The 24,063-nt window shown below is 33.2% G+C and overlaps 4 protein-coding genes across 5 annotated transcripts; all 4 read left to right on the top strand.

Moving 5' to 3' along the window:
• LOC100802257 (protein SAR DEFICIENT 1) lies at positions 1-4,358 on the top strand. Its single transcript, XM_003525189.4, has 7 exons — positions 1-248; positions 405-480; positions 563-1,133; positions 2,859-3,019; positions 3,262-3,456; positions 3,547-3,628; positions 3,775-4,358. Exons 1-7 carry the CDS (start codon positions 151-153, stop codon positions 4,032-4,034), a joined length of 1,443 nt encoding a protein of 480 aa, XP_003525237.1. The 5' UTR covers positions 1-150; the 3' UTR covers positions 4,035-4,358.
• Positions 4,359-7,383: 3,025 nt separating this feature from the next.
• On the top strand, positions 7,384-7,863 carry LOC102659630 (PR5-like receptor kinase). The gene has a single exon (XM_006580825.1). It carries the CDS (start codon positions 7,384-7,386, stop codon positions 7,861-7,863), a length of 480 nt encoding a protein of 159 aa, XP_006580888.1.
• A 1,547-nt stretch (positions 7,864-9,410) lies between these two features.
• On the top strand, positions 9,411-13,998 carry LOC100816285 (LEAF RUST 10 DISEASE-RESISTANCE LOCUS RECEPTOR-LIKE PROTEIN KINASE-like 2.5). Its single transcript, XM_003524320.5, has 3 exons — positions 9,411-10,387; positions 12,066-12,101; positions 12,589-13,998. The coding sequence occupies exons 1-3, from the start codon at positions 9,553-9,555 to the stop codon at positions 13,725-13,727; spliced, it is 2,010 nt and encodes a 669-aa protein (XP_003524368.1). The 5' UTR covers positions 9,411-9,552; the 3' UTR covers positions 13,728-13,998.
• A 2,511-nt stretch (positions 13,999-16,509) lies between these two features.
• On the top strand, positions 16,510-23,272 carry LOC100802789 (phosphoglucomutase, cytoplasmic). 2 transcript variants are annotated; one of them, XM_006580372.4, is made up of 19 exons: positions 16,537-16,671; positions 16,772-16,866; positions 17,214-17,295; positions 17,529-17,584; positions 18,165-18,278; positions 18,458-18,520; positions 19,214-19,333; positions 19,464-19,564; positions 19,897-19,956; positions 20,051-20,150; positions 20,249-20,406; positions 20,489-20,584; positions 20,992-21,055; positions 21,148-21,229; positions 21,329-21,501; positions 21,586-21,662; positions 22,387-22,519; positions 22,763-22,879; positions 22,960-23,272. In XM_006580372.4, the coding sequence occupies exons 2-19, from the start codon at positions 16,786-16,788 to the stop codon at positions 23,029-23,031; spliced, it is 1,749 nt and encodes a 582-aa protein (XP_006580435.1). In that variant the 5' UTR covers positions 16,537-16,671; positions 16,772-16,785; the 3' UTR covers positions 23,032-23,272. The 2 variants fall into 2 exon arrangements, with proteins under 2 accessions (XP_014631387.1, XP_006580435.1); XM_014775901.3 differs by having other exon boundaries at positions 16,510-16,866.
• The last annotated feature ends 791 nt before the right edge of the window (positions 23,273-24,063 follow it).

The following is a 24,063-nucleotide window of genomic DNA, read 5'->3' as shown; positions in this document are numbered from 1 at the left end:
ACATACACTTTCATTTCTGGTATAAATTAATATGCACATCACCTTCTTCTCCTACTCCTCATTAAGCTAGTTAGCTATCTATCTAGGTGCAACCTTTTCATCGATCTATCACCCTCTTTCATATATTCCTAACTTGTCCCCCAAAATCAAATGGCTGCGAAACGGTTTTTTGATGATTCTGATCAAGACAATAATAAGCCACCAGGCGATAAACGGATGAGAACTACACCAAGACCTTCTTTTGCTTCGTATGTTTAACCAAACTTGATTTATCAAGTTATTTTATTTTGATATCATATATATGTAAAACTTGTTACTATTTATGCTTAATTTCAAAATTAATTATGTCTCGCCACTTATCATGTAGTATAAATTAAACCAATTCAATCTTCTTGACATGACAGGGTAATAGGAGAAGTGGTGATGGTGAAAAACTTGCAGAACCTTTTCTCAGGCTTGGAGCCCTTGCTTAGAAGAGTGGTAAGTGATCAAAAGCCAAATAAACATGATTAATTATTGGATTAATTTTCTAATGAAAGTCATTGATTTTGTCATGCATCAGGTGAATGAAGAGGTGGAGCGAGTGATGAGGCATTGTACTGTGCCACGTACAATAAGTAGGTCCCCTTCGTTGAGGATCGAAGCAGCATCATTGGAGAAACCATCGAACTATGAACTCATGTTCAGCAAGAAGCTATTGGTCCCTATATTCACAGGAAGCAGAATAGTGGACATAGATGGGAACCCAATCCAGGTGATTCTGGTTGACAAAAGTGGCGGTGATGGTGAATTAGTAGCGGTTCCCACGAGTGTGCCCCAGCCCATAAAGCTAGAGATAGTGGTGCTTGATGGAGATTTTCCTAACAACAAGGAATCATGGACGACTGAGGAGTTCAACAACAACATAGTGAAGGAGAGAACGGGGAAGAGGCCATTGCTCACAGGAGAATTGAATCTGACCATGAGGGATGGGATTGCACCAATTGAAGAGATTGAGTTCACTGATAACTCTAGTTGGATACGAAGCAGGAAGTTCAGAGTTGCTGTTAGGGTGGCTCCAGGGAGTAATCACACTCTCCCAATTCGTCAAGGAATGACTGAGCCATTTGTTGTTAAGGATCACCGTGGTGAATGTAAGTACTATTCTATTTCTCTATCTTTATTTTTACTTTTCATTTTATCATTTATATATATATATAGCTGCCATTTGTTGTTCTGGATATGTTATAACTAGTCATCAGAAATAGAGATAGGGGTAATTGTAATTTGAGTATTTATATAATTATAATCATATTTAATAAATAATTAGATTATTATAATTATAATTATTTTTTAAAATAGGAGTATAATTTGATATAATTAGTTATTATTTTTAAAATACGAGTTTATAATTAATTATATATAAAATCAATTACATAACTAGTTATATGAATGACTAAAAATAAGTTATTTAAAATACCCATTTCAATAAAATTAATTATAGTTATATGTATTTTTTTAAAACCAGTTATTTTGATGGGCATCCTAGCCTTAGTCAGAAAGGTTCTCTCAAAAGAAAAAGAATGCTGAGTCAACCTATTTAATACATCTTTGGATAGCAGATTACAAAAGTATCACCTTTCAAACTGAATTTTTGGATTAAATTTTGATCTCAAACACATTTTTGTGAAAAAATAAAATAAGATATCAAACTCATTTTTCTCTTCAAACGGTTTATAGTTCCTCCACAGGCAAACCACACATCACATCCGTCTAATATAATTGCGTCAGTAAATCACTGTAGAATATACACGCGATACCTATACAATATTATCCATTAGTGCCAATTATTGTTATTTCAATTTAATCCAAGTTGCATGCCATGAGAATCCAGGAATAAAAAGCAGAAAAAAAATGGGTTACTGATTTATAATTAAAGAGAAAAATAGAAAGAGAGTAATGATGAACATATTTTCACCTTGATAAAATTTTAACGCGTTTGTTTCTGGAATAATTTACTACGTAGAAATTGATTTTTATGTCTAGAAAATAAAAAATGAAAATGATACCGTGGTAAAAAAAAAAAAATCTCGCATGTTTAAGCATCAGTTTTTATAGCTTTTGGAACCTTTTTTATAAAAAAAAAATGTTTATAATGTGTGTAAGATTGAAACAGTCCAAAATTACATTAAAACCTTGTTATTTTATATTAAATTTCTTAGGAGATTGTGACTTCAAATTTATTATATATTATCAATCTCGTACTTTACAGTAGTGGAAAAAGTATATTGGTCACAACTCCTACAAGATAGGGCATTTCATTTTCACCCTTCCCAGCAAGCAATATTGATCCCTTTTAATTAATTTGTCTGTTTTCTTTTGTTTTAATCTTTCTTTATTTATGATGACTGGAAAGTGATTGGTGGTCAAACATACAGCTAATTCAGAGCTTTGCTTAGCACCCAATAGATGCTGAACCATGAACCATAGTACTTCCCACCAATGTAATATTATAATACATAGTGTGTGAATTTAAGAAAACCCTCGTAATAAAAAAAATTCACCTATTGACAAAAATGACGCGTACAAGCTCTTGCATTTCTTTTTCATTGCAATTTACACCAACTTCTACTCCGGTTTTGGTTTTGGCAATCTGCTTGTTTGGGGAGGGTCTCGGGTCAATGGTTTCAAAGACACGGTCAAGCACGTACCTAGTGGTCATTTAAATCAAAAACAAAATAGTGATGAATTTTTTAGTTTTTTTTTTAAAAAAAATTCATGACACCTAAAATTTGGTGGATATGAAAGTTTATTATTGTTGTAATTTTTGTTGTTGTCGTATATAGAAAATTTATATATTTGTTTTCATACATTTGAAGTGTACAAGAAACATTACCCACCTAAGCTCAATGACGAAGTGTGGCGCCTAGAGAAGATTGGTAAAGACGGAGCTTTCCACAAAAAATTGTCCAAAGAGGGGATAAACAGCGTCCAAGACTTTCTCAAGTTATCCGTTGTTGATGTCCATAGGCTCAGAAAGGTAGATATCTTTAGTCAAATGTTAATCAATGTCTTAAGATATTAATTAAAAATATATAAAATATTTTTATTCGAACAGATAAAATTATGTAGTTCAATTTATTATTTTTATTTTCATAAGAAGTATTTTATTTTTTTAGTTTCATAATCGATATTTTAAAAATACTAATTAGTAAGAGGTATATATTTATTACTAAGTTCATATTATGGATAAATAAGCTGTTTATTAATTTGTTGAATCAGATTTTGGGCGTTGGGATGTCAGAAAAAATGTGGGAAGTGACAATGAAGCATGCAAAGACTTGCGAGAAGGGCAACAAGTACTACGTGTACCGTGGGCCTAATTTTAGCGTCTTTCTGAATTCCATATGCCAGCTGGTTAGAGCTGATATCAACGGCCAAAGTTTTCCGAGTAGAGAGCGAAGCAACATGACCAGGGTAACTCTATACTCAAACTAACCTTTTTCTCTCACTTACGATATTCTTTACAAGACGTTGATTTTGATCCCATAAATTCATTATATCCAGAGCTATATGGAGAAATTGGTGAGAGAAGCATATGTTAGATGGAATGACTTGGAGGAAATTGATGCGGCTTTCTTAACCCAAGGTATGTTCTATAATATTTAATCAATGTGTAGCAAAATTATTGTACAATCACAAATCCTTTCACTTTAAAATTCACCGTGACATTAACATATTGCATTCGGTGGCAGTGACCGACATTAATTAATTTCTATGAACCTTACTCTATAGGTGAAACTTTGGAGCAATTTCCAAACAATCATCAAGCATCACTAATAGCATATGATCAGAACGACTATTTTGGTGATAAATCTGCCGAAGTTGGTAACTATGTACCAACCCATAATGCACAAATTGGATGCAGCGAGTGGGCAGTGAATGGAACATTTGGCACAACATCATTTGTGAATGGCATACCTTACAGCTTCTTAGATTCACAATCGGACAGTGACATAAGCCCCTCAGTTGATGGTGCCGCAAGGTGGCCTTAGAACAAAAATTTAGTACTTTGACTTTCAGCCGTAAATACGAATTAACAATTGAAGAATCAAATTAGGTTTCAGTGACTTAGTGTGAAGTAGTGTTGGCCCATTACATAAACTCTGCCCCGCCTGTCTTGGCTCGTATTGGGCTTTCCTTTTTCTCTTTCTGGTTAGGCGTAGTGTATTGTGAGGCCCATTTCAAGGATCTGTGCAAAGATGAGGCCTGGCTCTTCTCCAAAAAATGCAACCTGCCTTTGCTGGGCTAGTGTTGCTATGTTTTACCATAATTTCAGCAATCACGAAACATCAATGATGTTTTATAAATGGTGATAATGATCTAATCCTTTCATTATACTTGTATGCATTCAGGATTTGGGTTAAGAGCCCCATTCTGCTTTTAGCTTGCAAATGTTCTGGGAGTATTTTATTCACACATAACAACAAATGAAAATTGATCCAAAGAAAACTATCGTTAATGAAAATTTTATTCACAAATAACGAAGATTTATCTCATTGATTTTGAAGGTGCCAAGACACATTGGCTATCTAATAAAAAATTAACTGAAAAGTTAAAAAATTAAATAGTAATTTTAAAATTAAAAAAATTATCTTATTAAATTATAAATGTTTTATAAATTATCCGTTGAAATAGATAAAAAAATATAAAACTGTATGAACGAATATATTTATGTAATATTTTTATAAAAATTTAATTTAATTTTTTTGATAAAAATATATTTTGTAGTATTCATAAATTTAGTATGAAATTAATTTTAAACACTTGCAGCTTTTTATTTATAAACTATAAAAAAAATACATGAACTTATTAGATATTACTGTCAATATCATATATAATAAAAATGAGAAAACCCTATCAAATGTAAAAAAAATCATAAAATTTTACCTTATCTTTTATTTCAGGAAAAAGAAAATTACAATCCGCCCCACACAACCAAAAGGAAAGGCAGTTGCATAACATAAAAGAAGACATTGTTAATAGTAACTTACTAGTGAAAATTGCTTTTAAAAAAAAACTTACAAGTGAATATGCGACATCAGCAACGCATAGTAACAACTTAATGTTTTTGAAATTTTGTGTAAAACTTTTACTTTTAGAAGGATACGTAGAAATGGAATGAACAGAACTAAGGTCATTGATAAATTTATACATCATTAAAGTGAGGCATTTTTTGTCTCTAATTGTAAGATCATTTTAATTAATTTCTGTCCTTTAAAAAAACTACTTAATTATATTAAATTTGTTAAATATTTATACTATCATTTTAAAATTATTTTTCTTATCTTTTTATCTACTTAATTATTTTTTTATTAATATTTGGACTCTGCCCTATGTCATGTTTTTTACATCACTTATTTAATTTCTCCTTAGTCAGCTTCCGAGAAATTTCCTTCTTACCTAAGAGATTGAAAATTCTCATAATCGTGACATATATGTTGAAATTCACCCTCTTCTTCAAAACACTCAAATTAATTATATCTCCAAACTTAGTCCTGATCGATGTTCAAAATTGTATTTATTCTGGAAGCCACAACACATCATCATCCTGTCCTAGTAACAGTTGTGACACCCTCTACCTTATACATATATGTATTGATAATAAAAGAAATAAGAATTCGGAATTAATTAAAAGTTTTTAAAACACACTTAAATAAAATCATTTCAAAATGCTAAAAGACTCACATTCACTTTTCTAATATCATAAAATGATTTGTCCAATAAATATTCAAATTATCTCGGCTTAAAACAAGGTTGTTCAAGACTTCATGCAATTAATATAAAAACTTATGCTCCAATATCACATTTTATCATAGCATTGTGTCCCGACGTCCTTCAGCACAAGATTCCTTAAAGCGATTGATTCACTTAGTCATCTGTTCTCCCGAACACAAAGTTCAAAATTATCACAGGATCCAAACACAAATAAGACACGGAGAATGAGTTATTACATTCCTAACTAATAGAGAATATAGACAACTATATATATATATATAAAAAAATGAAATACAACTTATTGAAACATAACTTACGTAATCTCAACACTTTGTCATTTAAAATTTATTTTTCAATCATTAATCACATTCTAGATGAATGTAAAAGTTTTGAGAGGAGAAGAAAGAAAAAACGAAATTGAGAGTAAGATGGCTGTAAAAACTGACTTAACACATTCTATTTATTTATTTTTATTTTATTATTTCATGAAAAAGAACTCTATTTTATTTTCTATGAAATAAATAAATAAAATATCTTTCCTTTTTTTTTCCTTTGAATCATTATTTTAATTAATAACATTATTTCTCCTTATTTATTTTATTATAAAAAAAATCTCAAATATTTTTCTAAAACTCTATTTATTTATAAATAATAGTTATTTCTAAATTAATTTTAAAAAATAGGATGTTACAACAGCTACCCATTTTGTGATGACCATGGCAACACTATTTTTTCTGCACCCCCAGGATTATACTATTACGTAAAATACGTAGACAATGCAAACCGTAGACTGAAGCTCGTTGATTTTGAGACTGCAAACAAAACTTGTCCAGGGGCACTTCACAGCTTTCCCTTTGGGCAACCTACCACTTTCTCACTCCCCCTTCAACTTAAACCTCAGCTTTTACTACAACTGCAGTCACTACCCTTCTTCTGGTGTGCCTCCTATCGAGTGTCTCAGTTCTGGGGCTAGCCGGTCTTTTGTGTTTCTGATGGGGAACGAGACCAAAGGAACCGGTTTGTCAATGTTAATTATAGGTACAGTATAATTTGTCTTGAATTATATTTCTTGTCATTTTCTTGGCTAACGTGATTGTTAGTAGAGTTTAATTTCTACGTATGTCCATGCATGTGGAGCCTTTTCTCTGCCTGGTTTTGTGCATTTGCAATATTCTAAAAAGTTGTACTCAAAATGGAACTTGTGGCTGCAAATAGCAATAAAAAAAAAAAAAAATAAAGCACCAAGACATAACCTACGTTTTGAATTATTGATAAGATGACTCATCTGTAGTTACTAGTCCTGGTTTATATTGAAGAGCAAATTATTTATGTGGTTTGTTATCATTTGTCTCACGCAATCTAGAAGTTGAAATAAATCATAGCAAATAAACATCATCAAGGATTATAATAGCTGAATTGCCTGCTATTTTTGCTCAAAGGTTTAATAATAGGTGGAGGAATTGGTGCACTGCTGATAGGCATCCCAGTTTACAGTTTTAGACGAAAATTATCACCAATTGTATCAAAAATTCGGAAGGCCAAAAAGATTGATCAACACATTGAGGCCCTCATAAGAAGCAATGGACCTCTCCCATAAAAAGATATTCATATTCAGAGATCAAGAAAATGACCAATTCTTTTGAATCCAAACTGAGACCAGGAGGCTATGGTCAAGTATATAAAGGAAATCTAAGCAACAACTCTCCTGTGGCCGTGGCAGTGAAGGTACTGAATGCTTCCAAAGGGAACGGGGAAGAATTTATCAACGAGGTTATAAGCATCAGTAGAAAGTCCCATGTAAATATTGTTAATCTCCTTGGTTTTTGTCTTGAAGGCCAGAAGAAAGCACTTGTCTACGATTACATGCCCAATGGATCCCTTGAAAAGTTTATACACAACAGGAATTTGGAAACCAATCCACCTTTGAGTTGGGAAAGATTACACCGCATTGCTGAAGGGATAGCTAAAGGACTGGAGTACTTGCATAGAGGGTGCAACACTCGGATATTACATTTTGACATAAAACCAAGCAACATCCTTTTGGACAAAAATTTCTGTCCCAAAACCGAAGTGAATATTTGCACCACTACGAGTAGCTGTGATTAATTCTCAATTTCTGATTACTAGAAGTTCAGAACTTAGGAAATTTTTTGATAACAAGTTTCCATTAAGAAAGCCAATTCACACCAATGATATTAATGATTCTCTAATTAAGTACTCTAAAATTATAATATATATTTGCACTCGGGTATGACTTCAAACAAGTTTCCACTTTGGTTTTGAACAGACACACTTCCCATTCCGGTTTTACAAGGCGTTTCCATTAGTGAGCCGATTGATGAGCTGGGGAAAGTTCTGAATTGTGAAAATGAAGCAGAGTGTTCATTCAGTACAAAACATGCAGAGCATAGGGAGTATTTGGGACTCGGATTGATGATACCTCCTCATTTAGCCTTACATAAAAAACTTGGTTTTTGCTAGTTTTTTTTTTTTTTTAGCAAAAGGAAAGAGGAAGGATCAAGGAGAGATGACGGTTGACATCCCAACTATGTTGGTACCTCAACCCCTAACCTCTCAAAAAATCCTCCTCCAAATATATTCATTAGAAGCGAAATTGCAAAACACTTGAGGGGGCCGAACTATATCCAAGGGATGAAACTAAGGAAATCTATAAAATGGGAGTCCCTATCTATACTAAAGGAGTTCATGAGAAACAAAAGATGATGGAGAATCCCACCGAGTTTTGTTAGTTCATTTAGAGGTTTAAATTTATAATTTGTTTGAGGCTTTTTAATCATATTTTGAGAGACTAGTTTTCAAATCTTTGAGAGATTAAATTGGTGACAAAATCTTTTGATGACTATAATAGCGAACAAAAAATCTTTGAAGAATTGATTTGGTAACAATATATTTGAAGACTTATATGGTGACTCATGTAACGAAATTGTGTCTTTACTCTTTTTTCCTTCTCTTTTCCTTCTCTTTTATTCTGCATTCTTCTAAGTGATGGCCTCCTTCACTCTTTTCCATTCAGTTTTGATGGCCAACCCTTACCTAATCACTTTCAAACTCATTCCCTAATTACACCAGTCTTAACCTTACCACTATGTTCCACTCTTATCCATTTTATTCTAACTGACTTTTATCCTTTAATTATTTATCCTAACTAACTTTTTTACCTTCAATATATTTATTATCCAACAGTTAATCCAGGCCTATACAAGACCTAGTCCAATGCATATTAATGAATTAAATAGTGGTGATATGTGCATCGTGTCTATATCCTTTAATTTTTTCTTTTTCTATATCTCTCTTTCTTCTTTCTCTACACCAAAAAAAGGGCTTTTACGTTGAATATTTTCTTGAAGATATTTTGAGTGAAAGAGACTGAAATCTACGTTTGGAACTCTTTAAGATATATTTCAAGTTACATGACAATGACATTTTTTCAAGGTTGCACATATCCTTTTTTTCAGACCCGTGTGATGCACGGGTAAATTGCTTATGCCCCAAAAGTTACCCGTGTGCTAGAGCAAAAGTTATACCAAAGAGGTTATTCTTTAACTCAAGTCAAATGATACTTCTGTTCTGTTTCCCCCGAAATTATTTTATAATCATAGTCGAATTTTCAAATCAACACACTAACATAAACATAGAACAGTCCATGGTCAATATACAACCGCGTGCTTTATCTTGTTTTTTTGGCCTTAATTTCCTTAAAGCAGCCCAAGAAACTTGTCACTTATTCTCAGTTCCCATCACTACTCACACAAATATCAAGTTTTCAACAAAAGCATGCCTGCAGGCTTCGCCATTCAAATCCCCACAACAACCTTCTATGTAACGATGAACACTAGTCGTTCCTCCTTCCTTTCATCCATACTCACACTTGCTTTCTTCTTCTTAACAACTTTGCCACAATCCTACTCTCAAAAAAATGACACGCACTCTATTTGCAGCCAATTATCATTCAGTTGTGGAACTCTCAGAAACATATCGTATCCATTCTGGGGAGGGAACCGACCTCAGTTTTGTGGCCGCAATGGGTTCAAGCTCACGTGCATGCATGACCAAAACACCTCGGTTCAAGTTGGTTCCCAAAGATTCAACGTACTAAACATTAACCAAACTGCTTCCACCTTGAGAATGGCGAGAACAGACCTTGTCTATGATCGCTGCTCTTCCAATTTCACCAACACTTCTCTGAGTGTCAGTCCCTTCAGTTTTCCCTCCACCGTTCAGAATGTCACTATATTCTACGAATGCCCTTCTGGGATTAATTCAGTTGTGGGAAACAATTTTACGTGCCAGAATGATAGTAATAATAAACATGCTTTCTATGTGGTCAATGGAACTCAGCTGAAGCAGTTCCCAGGCCTTCAGAAGTGTGGCGTTAGTGTTCAGATGCAAGTTTCAGAGGGTGTTGTTTGGGACTCTGAGGGTGGAATTGGGGCGTTGGAGAAAGCGCTGGAGAAAGGGTTTGATGTGCGGTACGATGCAGAGTTGAGTTCTCAGTGCACAGCATGCAGGGATTCTGGAGGAGCATGTGGGACGAATGAGAATGATTTGGCTCAGTTCTCTTGTTATTGCTCCGGTGGAACTCATGGTTCACTGTGCTCTACTCACAAAAGTATGTTCTCTTTTCTCTGTTATCTTCTCCATTTTCTGGAATTGAATACCTCTGATAGATATGTTTCTGTTATTTGATGTTCTTATTCACAAGTTGTTTAACTCATATACTTTAGATAGAGGTTAAGATAAATAATGGTGGAGATTCTGTGTCACTTCTTCCCGCCTTGTTATCTTGTTGGTTTAAGTGTGGGTCGTGATGAAAAACTTAACAAGATTATATTTCACCTTAACATATAAAAAAACTATGCTTTAAATAACTGTAGCTTGTTTTAGTAATTCTTTACGGCACAAAGATTCGATATGATGTGTTGAATTGAATATTAATATTGAGAATTTGTTGAGAGAGTTCAGGCAATCAGTCGTCCAAAGGTGATAGAAGGAGAGTCAAATTCATCATCAGCTTTTTTCATTAAAATCATCCTTCAGAAAAATCCAATTGCTCTTTTCATTTAGCATTTAATACCACAAGAGACCACCGTCACTGTCTGTATATAAAAGCCATCAATGAAATATGAATTCGACGTTGCATATAAAAACTGTCCTGAGTTCTAAGTACAAACTCTTCTGGTTCTGACGATTGTTTTCTGTTTAAAACATTTTCATCTGTTAATGTTGACTTCTTAGTGTCTAGTATAGTGAGGGAAATAAATTAATTCGTCATGTGTGTCATGAGACAGAGACATGATTAGAATATATGGGTTCATTGCAATAATTGCGTAGAATTATAGCACACATCATCAACTTTTAGCATTATAAGTTGACCTGGATAGATCCAGCTAACCAGGAACCCCATTTCTTCTTAAAAAAAGTATACTTTCTGCCGCATGCGTATGCAAGTATAAACTTCACCAACTGTGTATAATAATAGTAATAGTTTTATTTTATTTTATTGGCGTGTATATAAAAAAAAAAAAACTGCAACAACTATTAAGTATTTTTTATGTAGGACATTGGCTAAAGAGCACGCATGGCATGACTAATTGACACGCAACACTTCTGCTTGTTTTCCGCAATGGTTGACTTTTCAGTAACCATTGCCTTCCAGCGTCATGGTAGGCCACGTGTTGGTGTGGTTTAGGTAGAACAAGAATCAATCACGGGATTATATTTGAAAACTATAACACTGAATTTAGCTATATATATTATAGTTAGCTATTTTTAGGATTGAACATTTTTAAACATATAGTTATAATTATGTTTCTTAATAATACGTAATTTTTTTACATCATTGTTTTCAATGAAAATTAATGTCTGTCGCCTATCCTGGTCACTCCCTTTGCTAATTTCTTGTAGTTAATTTGGACATTGTTCAAGTGGTGTATTCATACTTAGGCTGAAAAATAATTAAAGTTTAATAAAGAATAATTTCTATCAAGAATCAAATTCAGATAATATTTCAACAATTCAATTTTAACTTAAACACGATAATCACTTCTACTCAATCATATAAAATAAAACATTTAGCAAGGTTACAAACTCACAATCACCTCCTTGACACTCTAAAATTAAAATATCAAATTCCACTGTTTTCCTTCTCTTCTTTTTCTCTTTCATGATGCCAAATTTTCAGGTATTTGTTTTCGTATGGCAAAGTAAAACTTGCAATTGTTCAATACAGAATGTAAAGTTCTGAAAGCGTGCAATCTAACAGTGATGATGTATTTTTTTCGTGGCAGGTCAAAGGAAGAACAGAGTGTTGAAGCTGGTTTTAGGTACAACTTTTCTCAAACATATTTCATCATTAGACTCATGCATTTTTTGGACATATATAAGCTGACGATTTGTTGTTGTATCTGATATAACTTACTAACAAAATAAGAATCAAATGCATGCCCGTGAAATTTATACCAAACATGCTACTCTTCTTGAAATCTATAATTAATTATCATGTAAATAAGAGTATAAGACAATCTTAAATTTCTAAATACGCATATATGTAATGCCCAGGTATAAGATATATAGCCGGAACCTAAGAATACTGTAGTTGTATAGCCAAATTCACAGTATCCTTTCCTCATTTCACTTTTCATATCTACTTGGCATATGCCATAATGTTGTGAATGAATTTTGTTTTTTAAAGATTGGTTATTAAATAAACCCCCCAAGGGATTTTACAAGCGTATTGTATGGATGTGCATGCACATCAGCAAACAATTACTATAGACCTGAATGACCCCTGACTCCTAACTCTGCTAACAGGTTTCGTTGCTACTGGATTTGCACTGCCTCTCATTGCTGTCATCATATGCCGTAACAAAGCTAGGATTTGGAAATTTATATTAGTACAAGTTGGTAAGATAAAAAAGAATGATCAAGTTATAGAAGCCTTCCTTGAAAGCCAAGGTTCTCTAGGTCTAAAAAGATACAGTTTCTCCGATATCAAGAAAATAACCAACTCCTTCAAAATTAAACTGGGAGAAGGTGGTTATGGTTCTGTCTACAAAGGAAAATTACTCAATGGTTGCTCGGTGGCAGTGAAGATACTGAACGAGTCAAAAGAGAATGGCGAAGAGTTTATCAATGAGGTTGCTAGCATAAGCAAAACATCCCATGTTAACATTGTCTCTCTCCTTGGATTTTGTCTAGATGGAAGCAGAAAAGCTCTAATATATGAGTTCATGTCCAATGGTTCACTTGAAAAATACATTCACGAGAAGACAGCTGAAACAAAAACTACTACCCCATCCTTGAGTTGGGAGAGATTGCACCAGATTGCAATAGGCATAGCTCGAGGACTAGAGTACCTGCACAAAGGATGCAACACTCGGATTCTGCATTTCGACATTAAGCCACATAACATCCTTTTGGATGAAGCTTATCGCCCGAAGATATCAGATTTTGGGCTTGCTAAGCTTAGCACAAGAGATGAAAGCATCATTTCAATGTCAAATGCTAGAGGGACAGTAGGGTATGTGGCTCCCGAGGTGTTCAGCAAAAGTTTTGGAGGTGTTTCACACAAGTCTGATGTTTACAGCTATGGAATGATGCTGCTAGAAATGGTTGGAGGGCAGAAGAACATGGACGTTGAAGCTAGTCGCTCAAGCGAGATATATTTCCCGCAGTTGGTTATTTATAAGAAGCTTGAGCAGGGCAATGATTTGGGACTTGATGGGATATTGTCCGGTGAGGAAAATGAGATAGCAAAGAGAATGACTATGGTGGGTTTGTGGTGCATTCAGACAATTCCTTCACATAGACCTACCATAAGTAGAGTCATTGACATGTTGGAAGGTAGTGTGGATTCCTTGGAAATGCCACCAAAACCTTTCCTGTCTTCTCCTCCAAGATCATCAACAGATTTTTCCACTGCAATATCCAAATCACTTGCCAGTGTCTGATGCTGCTGCTGGAGTTGCATGTGTTCTTTCAAACATAGTATACCTTACAACTTTCGCTATTGTTCATCAAAGTTAATATCGGTCCTTCTATATATATATATTTTGTAAGTGTCTCTTTTTTATTTGGAGCGGGATGGGGGTGATGGGGCCTCATGCATGGGATATGCAAATTAAATAACTGCAACAGTGTGCAATAGTTTCTCCTATTCATATTTAGAGAAATCTATGTTTATTAACATTAATTTATGAGTTTAATTTTACACTTTGTTTCTGGATTAGGAAAAACAAGTGAAAAGAAAGAGAGATGAAAGAAAATATTTTGTTTTCTCATTTAGCTGTATAAAAAGTAAGAAGAAATATACATTACAAAATCAATTTGGAAGAATATATATATATATATATATATATATATATATATATATATATATATATATATATATATATATATATATATATATATATATATATATATATATAAGCATATACATCCAACCTCAAAGAAAATTAAATCCTATAGTAAAGGAGGCAGTGAGAAAGGGGATGCTGAGGTGGCTTAAAGCTAGCTAGTATGATTTACCTCTTTTTTTTATAATACATAGGTAAGTCTAATTCAAGTGATGCTCAAGAAAAATGTGATCACAATTATTAGTATTGAATTAATACCTACAAAAATTGTCACCGGTAGGAAGATGTCCATAATTACAAGAAATTAAACCAAGCTACCATCAAAGACTACTTTCCACTACTATTCGTGGATAAGATGTTAGACATGGTTAAACAAGAGTTCTATCATATATAATCTGGTTACAATCAATTCGAAACAAAAATTCATCTTATCAAAATATTTACAAAAGTTCCTTTATCAATCACTTTTTTTGAATGGATATAAGAAGCTGACTAAATTTCTCATTTGATGAATTATGGTACTATTACGAGAAGGATTAGGCACCCATTCGGGTTCACTACATGTGAGGAAAAATGACAGGTTTCCAACTATAGATGGTGATTGGATAACTAATGGAAGTTTAAAAGTTGCGTGAAGGTTTCAGTCTTATTCAGAGTTGCTAGTGGATAAAAGAGCAGGGACACTCTTTTAGTTTTTATTTTTTATTTTTAAACTAGAGTATCTCCGCTTGCGATTTTATGTCTAAGTCAAGGATTTAATTTTAGATTTTTGTTAAAAATACTACATAAATATAAACGTGAGATCTCTAGCTTGGTTCATAATGGTACTTAGGCAATAACGTTGTTAAGTTTGTTCTTAAATTTGATCAATTTACGGATTATGTGACAATGTACTTGTTGAGCTTTTTGTTTCAATCTTTTTTTTTTCAACCATTGTAATTTGGTGGTTTGACTTTGATCCATGAAATTTTAAGATATTCTTGTAAGTTTTGATCTTTTAATTTAATTATGATTATTCATATTAAAAGTTCTTGTCCCTTCTAAGATTATATTTTAGGGGAATTAAATTTAGATTGCCCCCACAAAATTCAACCTATATTTTCAATCAAATTACATCATTTGCTTGTTGTTTCAATCTGATGAATGGATTTATATTATAAAAGATGGGTTATACTTTAGTTGAATTTTTGTTTTAAAAGAAGGAAACAAAACATTCAGCTGAGTAAAACTTATAGGAGTGTTACTTTCATTGCCTAATGTCCATTCTGGCGATTAAATTATATGGATTATCATATTAGGGGGGAAGGGGTGCTAAGGGTATTACGTTTTTACGCTTGTAATTTCTTTCTTTTTATTCTTTAGCCATATTCTCAGCCTAACACCAAAATTAAAAAGCGGGGGAAAAGGGATTCGCAGTCATGACTCATGTGGTTCGGCACGTCATGATAAAATGGAATAAACCTTTTTGAGGTTGGAATATTTGGTACGTGCAATTAAGTCCATGGTTACAATTTTTCGGATTTAGTCTTCTGAAGTGAAATGTTGGTAAAAAAAACGAGTGGGTCCATTTTCTGGTTTTGAAATGAATTATTTAACAGGCTAAACGTAATTTAAATTAAGGATGGATATATGCCCAGACTTTTTATTTTATTTTAATTTTTGACATATTTTTTTTTTTAAAAAAAGTGAAATAAATTACAGTAAATTTTTGGGTACCATGTATGCACGCCAAAAAAAATAATAGAATGAGAGAAAATAAATTACAGTAAATTTAAAGAAAAAAAGGAAAATATTAAATGAAATAATATACATTAATAAATTTTATGTTATTTTAAATAATTTAAATTATAGTTAAAAAAATTAAAATGATAGAACGCAGCACTACTCAATTTCATTTTGCTTCATTCTATCTCTCTTCATTAATCTAAATAAATAAGCGCGGGAATGAATCTCAAACTAGAGATTCATAAATGATTTCAGGAAAATAAATTATTATAATCTTCGGATAAAGTTAATTTATTACGTGGGATGTTTTAATTAGCTTGAACATTTTTTTTTTTACTGCAAAGCTTGAACTATTATTCTCATAGCATATAACTTATTAACTTATAAGTATCTCATACTCCAATGCAGCATTTTAATTTTGATAAAGACAAAAAAATAAATTAAAATTATTTAAAATTATGAATAAAATATAAATTATTAATTTACATAATTAAAAATTGAAAAATAAAATTAAAAAAATTTATAAAGAAGTATATAATTAATTAAAAAACTAAAAATGAGGCCTTTATTAACTAAGTTGGAGAATATTTGTTGATATGAAAAAAAATAAAGCACTTATTATATAAAAATATAAAAAATATATTTTTCTTCTGAATCGTAAAAATATTTATTGATTGCGAAGTTGAGATTTGCGACTTGCGAGTGACAAATTCCAAAACCAGCAAAGACACGCCCATAAAATTCCTCTTGGCACAAATGTCATCTCCATAAGCATTCATTTTCATCAACTGCTAAGCTAACTGAACTCTCTCTCGTTGTTCCCTTGGCCTCTCGCTCTATAAATACACATCGCATCATTCTCTCACTTGCACATTGAAATCTGAACCTTCCGGATTTCGTTTTGCTTTGTTCAGGTAGCCAGCCAGTCATGGTGCTCTTCAATGTTTCACGCGTAGAGACCACTCCCTTCGATGGCCAGAAGCCTGGAACCTCTGGTCTCCGCAAGAAGGTTCCTTATCTCGATTTGATCCTTTCCTCTATCAATTCATGCTTTAGTTTTTCTGAGAATTGTACTACTCGCTGGATCTTGTCTTCAAATCATATCTTCTGATTCTGATCTGTTTCGATTGAGCTGCATGTAATGTGTATGCGTTGTGTTTGATATGGATCGCGATTGGATCAGAGCGCAGAATTCGTTTTGAGCAATTTAAGATCAACCAAATTGTTTAGTCGTTTTGAATTCCATTGTAGTTTGAATCAAATTTTCTGATGCAAGATCTGTTTCACATTGGTGGTTGCTTCTTCTTCATTACATGTACTATTAATTGTAATACTTCGTTCGCTGGATCTTTTCAGGTGAAAGTGTTCGTGCAACCTCATTACCTCCATAACTTTGTTCAGTCAACATTCAATGCATTAACTGTGGAAAAAGTTAGAGGTACGAATCCTTCAATTCTCTTACTTTGCTTCAAACTCACGGTACTGAAATACTATTATTATCAGCTTTACTGCGCCTGAAATGAATATGCTTCTTTCTCATAACAAAAAAAAAAAAAAAGATAGGCGGGATTCATCATGCCTTTTCAGAAACTGTTTTTCCTTCCACTTGTTTCTTTTTTATGTTTCTATTATGCTGTGGGATACTGAGAACTGTTCCTTCCATTCTTGTAGGTGCAACGCTAGTTGTATCTGGTGATGGTCGTTATTTTTCAAAGGAAGCTATTCAGGTACTTTTTCACTGTCCACTTTTCTCGCTTTTTAATGTAGTCTTCTTGGTGTCTGAAGTATTTGGTTTATCAATTACTTTATAAGTGCCGGCAAATTGGTAATATTTCTTTGGAAAACTTATCATTTGCATTACTTAGATGCCTTACAATTTTATTTTATTTTTATGTTGTCACTTTGAAATTGAGCTTCTTTTCTTTGGTTTAATTTGATTTGTACTACATCTAACATAGGCAGGCATTTTGACAAATCTGATTGCACCACTTGTGGCATTTTAGATATAATTTATGATTTTGGCTTGAAATTTACTAGATCTTTTAATTAAACAAATAAAAGTATACAGGTTAAGATCTTATAATAACAAGGAGATGGATACTAAAATGCCATTTTCCAACTTCAGAGTTTTGTACTCTGGAATAGAGACTTGCTTTGTTTCTTTTAACTTCATACACCATTGGTTACGTATCTGTTCACTTATGACTTTCTTGTATGAGAGGATATTCATTTCATGCTACATCACATGCTTGTCTTCTAATGTCAATATCATATTTGACATCACTAATGATTTTAATGAATCTGCAGATTATAACTAAAATGTCAGCAGCAAATGGAGTAAGACGTGTTTGGATTGGTCAAAATGGATTGCTTTCAACTCCTGCAGTATCTGCTGTTATACGTGAAAGAGTTGGAGCTGATGTGAGTAATGTTTTCTACAGTTTGCTTCTCGTTATCTGTACTTCTCTTTATTATGCTTAGAATGCGTTTTGTTTCCTCAAAGATGATCCATGATTTTCATAGTGGAATTGCATATGGTAACATTTTTTTCTCCTGAGTTAAAGCAAAATAGTGGATAAAAAATTGTATTATCTGTACAGGGATCCAGGGCAACAGGTGCATTTATACTGACAGCAAGTCACAATCCTGGTGGCCCTCATGAGGTGAGTATTTCGTGTATTACTTTAATTATTTCTGGATGAATTAAATTAGATTAATGAATATGATGATATTTGGTATAGGAATTTAATGTGTGGATCTCTCTCACATTCCATTTCTGAAATCTGAACTAAGTTGACTGACATTTAACCTTTTGGCTTGGCCACTTGAATTATTTGAGGTTGACCTACATTGCTTGGATCTATGTAATTTATGTGGATCATGGGGTTACAAATTACACGATAAATTTTTTGTACTCTTCATTCTTTTTCAACTTCATGATAAGTGATAAAACCTATTTTTTGTTTTCAAAAGAGGAAAAGACATCAAGTAGGCCACAGATGATACTGTTTATTAGGATCTGACTGGTTAGTTAAAAACCAAATAGCAAGAAATAGTGGGAAAACATACAATTACACATTATTATTATTTTTTAAAATGATGCAGGGAAGTCTTCAATGACAAGCTTGATCTATGCAAACATTGAAATATTGCGTTTATGTGACCATGAAAATATTCCTGATTGTCCCTTCCCCAAATAATCAAATAAGCTTTAAGCCATGGTTAATAAGGTGAATATTTCCAAAATGTAAATGTAGGAGTAGATGGGTGTTCCCCTATGATATTATGCTGAGATCTTGTTGGTTGTAAAATTAACTCGGAAAGATCGTTACTGTCATTTGGTTTCCATGTTTCAGGATTTTGGAATTAAATATAATATGGAAAACGGTGGACCTGCACCAGAGGGAATTACTGACAAGATATATGAAAACACAACAACAATTAATGAGTACTTGATTGCATCAGATCTGCCAGATGTACTGCTCATGACCTGGCAACAAATATTCTCCCTTTCTTTATTTATCTATCTTGTTTTTAATTAAGACTATAATTGTAATGTCTTTCATCAACCAAATCTTGTTTCCCATTCTCTATTTGTTTTCTCAGGTGGATATCACCACAACAGGTGTTACAAGCTTTACAGGCCCTGAAGGACCATTTGATGTTGAGGTTTTTGATTCAGCAAGTGATTATATAAAATTGATGAAGTAAGATTCTTTTACAACTTCATCTTACACTCTGCATCTATGCAAAGAAGTTTTATGCAAGTGGATTTATTTATGTCGTGTCATGATGCCAATTAACCTGTAAGGCTGGAGAACATTGAAGGAAGAAAATGTTTAAATTTAGTCAAGTTGTAAAAGTTTGTTTTAATAGATTTTCCTTCCTTTTCCATTTTGAGTATCCAGTTTGGTGTTTCATATGATGCAGTGTTCTTACAACAAGCAATCTTGATTTTAATTAGATAATCACATGTTCTATATTCTTATGTGCTTCTACTGATTCAATCCTTTCTTACCCCATGATTGAAATTTTGCAGGTCAATTTTTGATTTTGAATCTATCAGGAAACTGCTGTCATCTCCTAAATTCACATTCTGGTATATTTTATGGCTGTTGTTTTAAACTGTGATATAGAATATTCTTAGTTCTTCATCCCAAAACCTAATCATAAATTTCTTTGACGTTATTGAGTTATGATGCACTACATGGGGTTGGTGGAGCATATGCAAAGAGTATATTTGTGGATGAGCTTGGGGCACAAGAAAGCTCTTTACTGAACTGTACACCAAAGGTCTTATTCTCTTGTTGATTAATGCCAAGGATAGCTTTAAATATTCTGAATGCCAGTTGTGATTTGCCTTTGATTTGTGGATGACTTGTTGGATACAGGAAGACTTTGGAGGAGGACACCCAGACCCCAATTTGACATATGCAAAAGAGTTGGTTGCTCGTATGGGATTGGGCAAATCCGAACCACAAGATGATCCCCCAGAGTTTGGTGCTGCTTCTGATGGTGATGCAGATCGCAACATGATACTTGGTAAAAGGTAGTGTTGCCCTTAATTTGTGGTGAATTTAAATATTCTCCAACTTTTTGTGTGTAATATCTGTGTATCCCCTGTTTGTTAGGTTTTTTGTCACTCCTTCAGATTCCGTGGCCATTATCGCTGCAAATGCCGTTGAAGCTATACCATACTTTTCTGCTGGTTTAAAGGGTGTTGCCAGGTTTTTAAGTTTTAAGCCTCTCTCTCTTAATTTCATCAGTAGTGTGTGTTTGAACACAAAGAAGCACATTTACCAATGTGCATTTGTGTGTCATGCAGTAATGGCAGGCTTATACTTGCATATGCTTGGTAATTATTAACTATCTTGTAATTATCTAGCTAGTTGCTGCAAAAGGTGTGATTAGATTTGTTTCTAGTTGGACTATGAAATAGGAAGAATTTGCATTTGAGTTAAATACAAAGATTTTAATATTCATAATTGTTGGTTATATATTCCCCCAATGACCAAATTGTTGATTTGCCATTAGTTCTTGAGCTTTTTTCCTAGCAACTTGACCTTTTGTGTAACTTCATTTCTTGCCACCAGTTTTACCAATATACCAATTTTAAATTATAAATATTTTGTAGGAGCATGCCAACCTCTGCTGCCCTGGATGTTGTAGCCAAACATCTGAATTTGAAATTTTTTGAGGTATACTGCTATTCAATATTTTTAAGCATGAAAATACTTGATGGCGACTTTTAGACATGTAATTATTTAATTTAATTATTATTCAAAACCAGGTCCCCACGGGTTGGAAGTTCTTTGGTAATTTAATGGATGCTGGATTATGTTCAGTCTGTGGTGAAGAAAGTTTTGGGACTGGTATGTGTTTGCTATTGCATTAAGAGGAGCAAAGTACAACTTTCAACTTTATTAAAACCTAGTTTTTATCTTGTGATTATTCCTTGTGTTTGTGGATAGGTTCTGACCATATTCGTGAGAAAGATGGAATCTGGGCAGTTTTGGCCTGGCTATCTATACTTGCATATAAAAATAAAGATAAACTTGAAGACAAGCTTGTCACTGTTGAAGACATAGTTCGCCAGCATTGGGCTACTTATGGGCGCCATTATTATACTCGATATGACTATGAAGTATGATACAATCGCATTTTCTCCTACTTTGTTATAATTGGTTTTGAAAATCAGTTAGTGACCTCAATTTTTTTTTCCTTAAAGAATGTGGATGCAGGTGCAGCAAAGGAACTGATGGCATATTTGGTCAAGCTGCAGTCCTCACTTTCAGAAGTCAATCAGTATGCTAATTTTAGTATACTAACATTATTTTAAAATTGAGTTTGCTTACAGTATATTTTCCTTCTGATGCAGTAAAAGCTTTTGCAAATCAATTTGATCATGATGTGACATTCTTTAATGTCATTGATGTTTAGAAACTGGTTTGTACTTCTTGTTATAAAGATATGCATCCGGTGAGAGTTGTCTTATACTAGCTAGTACCTGGGTATCTTACAACCCATCAACAAAAAAAACTCAAGCAACTATCCCCCAAAGAACCAAAAACTTGCCAACATCCTGGCAGACTTCTCCAGGAGTCATTGACCTAAAGTAAAAGCATAAAATTCTATCCATTATCTAAAGAACTAAGGTATCTAGCACCACCTGAGTAATGTAACTTTCTGTGCTGCTCCTCTGATTGTTTATCATGTAAGATATGCCCCAGTCATGGAAAAGTGTGCATTGACCCACTTCCCTTGTGTCTAACTCTTGCTTCAGTTCATCTCCACTGCTGATTATAGATATGTTCCTTGTCGGAAAATAGAACTTCCTGATTATTTAGAATAATGAATCTGTTACAGTTACCTATTTAGTTTGTTGGTAGCTGATGGAGTTGGAATAATGAATCTGTTACAGTTACCTGTTTAGTTCGTTGGTATTTAACTTAGGAATAAGATTACTTGGTGAGGGTTTGAATCTGTGGCTTCATCATAAATCTAATGAATTTATTCGCTGTCTTTTTAGGATTATTAAGGGGATAAGGTCAGATGTTTCGAATGTTGTTCACGGTGATGAATTTGAGTACAATGATCCTGTGGATGGTTCCATCTCATCACATCAGGGAATCCGATATTTGTTTGAGGATGGATCACGATTGGTGAGTTTACTGCTTGAAAAATATTTGTTGCAATTAACTTGATGGAAAAAGGTTAAATTTCGGGTGGTGGTCTTTCAGAATTGAAAATGCATAGTCTTGCATGTAATTACTAATTATTCATATTCTTCCCATTGTTAGGAACATAATGTTAATGTGAGATTTTGTTTCGATGGATATATTCCATTATTTTATTCAATTTCTTTTTCCTCATTTATTTTGTTTTCTTACGTTCTACTACTCTAGATTTTCCGCCTATCTGGAACTGGATCAGAAGGTGCAACAATTCGACTATACATTGAGCAATATGAGAAGGATCCATCAAAGATTGGGAGACTTTCAAATGAAGCCCTTGCTCCTCTTGTAAGATGCTTATAATATTTAAATATTAAAGTTGTATCAAACTTGCAATCTTGACTGACTTAAACATCACTCAATTACAGGTGGAAGTTGCATTGAAACTTTCGAAGATGGAAGAATTCACTGGTCGATCCGCTCCAACAGTCATTACATGAACACATACAGGTGGAAGGTGGTTAGATCCTGAAGTTTCTCCCAGTCATTTCTTCTTTGTTCAGTTTCTTACGGATGGCCGAACACTAGTGTTGGTTGTTTGCAGCCTTTGCTATGGGCACTTGAGTGGAATTTGATCAGTTACTTTATCAAAATTTTGATGTGCTGAATAAGTTGCAACTGCCGAGTGCTAATTCTATTATATAGTCTTAATATGATGGCTCCTCTTGTATTGGCGTTTTATTAGGAGCATTCTTTCCTTCCTTTTTTTTTTGGTCCCTGCGGTGAGATTTGACTTCTCTCCTAAACTAACTTTGGAAGAAGATAGATGGCCACCACCAGCTGAACAAAGGCTAGCCGTTTCGTTGCAAATATATTTTTATTTTTAGGTTTATGGGTCATTCCAGATAAATTCTTGCTTATGTGAACACACCCCCGTTATCTAGCATTACGTGCTAGCATTGCAGAAAGCTTTTGAAGAAAAAATAATACATTACCAACATCAGTCCTTGGAGGAGGATGTGAAAAAAAGTGTTGGTATTTTTCAAGTGACCAATTTTAATATAATACTTAGTTAAGCAAAATAGCTGGATAATATTTTTAGTGAAGATTTTTTTTTTGTACTTAAACTTGATTTTTCGTGTTTAATGAAAGATATTTGCATAAACATGAATATGCGAAACAATAACACGAACATACATTGTCATCGCCAATTCGTCGTGTGTACATATATAAAGATCAGGATACAAACATAGTGCATCTTTATAAAGTAATTGAATTATAAACAGTTTAGAACTTACTTGAAATTGAATTTTCCTTAAAGACTTGTTTAGATAATTTTTTCTATAAGAACTCATAAGAAAAGAAAATAAGAAAGAAATACAAAATAAGCTTTTTTCCAAAAACTAAAATCAGCTTATATATAAATTTAATTATAAAAACTCTTTCATATTAGCTTTTCCAAACACTAATTTTAAGTTTTGTAAGAAAAACTTATTCATTTTTTCTTATTTTCTTTCTAAGTATTTATAAAA

Source organism: Glycine max, chromosome 5 (genome assembly GCF_000004515.6).
Source record: "Glycine max cultivar Williams 82 chromosome 5, Glycine_max_v4.0, whole genome shotgun sequence".
In the NCBI taxonomy this organism is placed as follows: Eukaryota; Viridiplantae; Streptophyta; class Magnoliopsida; order Fabales; family Fabaceae; genus Glycine; species Glycine max.
The sequence above is the reverse complement of the archived record's forward strand: the minus strand, read 5'-3'. Positions and strand labels throughout refer to the sequence as shown.

Excerpts from the sequence above, each read along its gene's own strand:
- LOC100802257 (XM_003525189.4), top strand. The coding sequence starts at position 151 with ATGGCTGCGAAACGGTTTTTTGATGATTCTGATCAAGACAATAATAAG. Across the intron at positions 1,134-2,858 it reads TAAGGATCACCGTGGTGAAT|TGTACAAGAAACATTACCCA; the intron begins GTAAGTACTATT and ends ATACATTTGAAG. Across the intron at positions 3,629-3,774 it reads TGCGGCTTTCTTAACCCAAG|GTGAAACTTTGGAGCAATTT; the intron begins GTATGTTCTATA and ends CTTACTCTATAG.
- LOC102659630 (XM_006580825.1), top strand. The coding sequence starts at position 7,384 with ATGACCAATTCTTTTGAATCCAAACTGAGACCAGGAGGCTATGGTCAA.
- LOC100816285 (XM_003524320.5), top strand. The coding sequence starts at position 9,553 with ATGCCTGCAGGCTTCGCCATTCAAATCCCCACAACAACCTTCTATGTA. Across the intron at positions 10,388-12,065 it reads ACTGTGCTCTACTCACAAAA|GTCAAAGGAAGAACAGAGTG; the intron begins GTATGTTCTCTT and ends TTTTCGTGGCAG. Across the intron at positions 12,102-12,588 it reads AGTGTTGAAGCTGGTTTTAG|GTTTCGTTGCTACTGGATTT; the intron begins GTACAACTTTTC and ends CTCTGCTAACAG.
- LOC100802789 (XM_014775901.3), top strand. The coding sequence starts at position 16,786 with ATGGTGCTCTTCAATGTTTCACGCGTAGAGACCACTCCCTTCGATGGC. Across the intron at positions 21,056-21,147 it reads TGAATTTGAAATTTTTTGAG|GTCCCCACGGGTTGGAAGTT; the intron begins GTATACTGCTAT and ends ATTCAAAACCAG. Across the intron at positions 21,663-22,386 it reads TCACTTTCAGAAGTCAATCA|GATTATTAAGGGGATAAGGT; the intron begins GTATGCTAATTT and ends CTGTCTTTTTAG.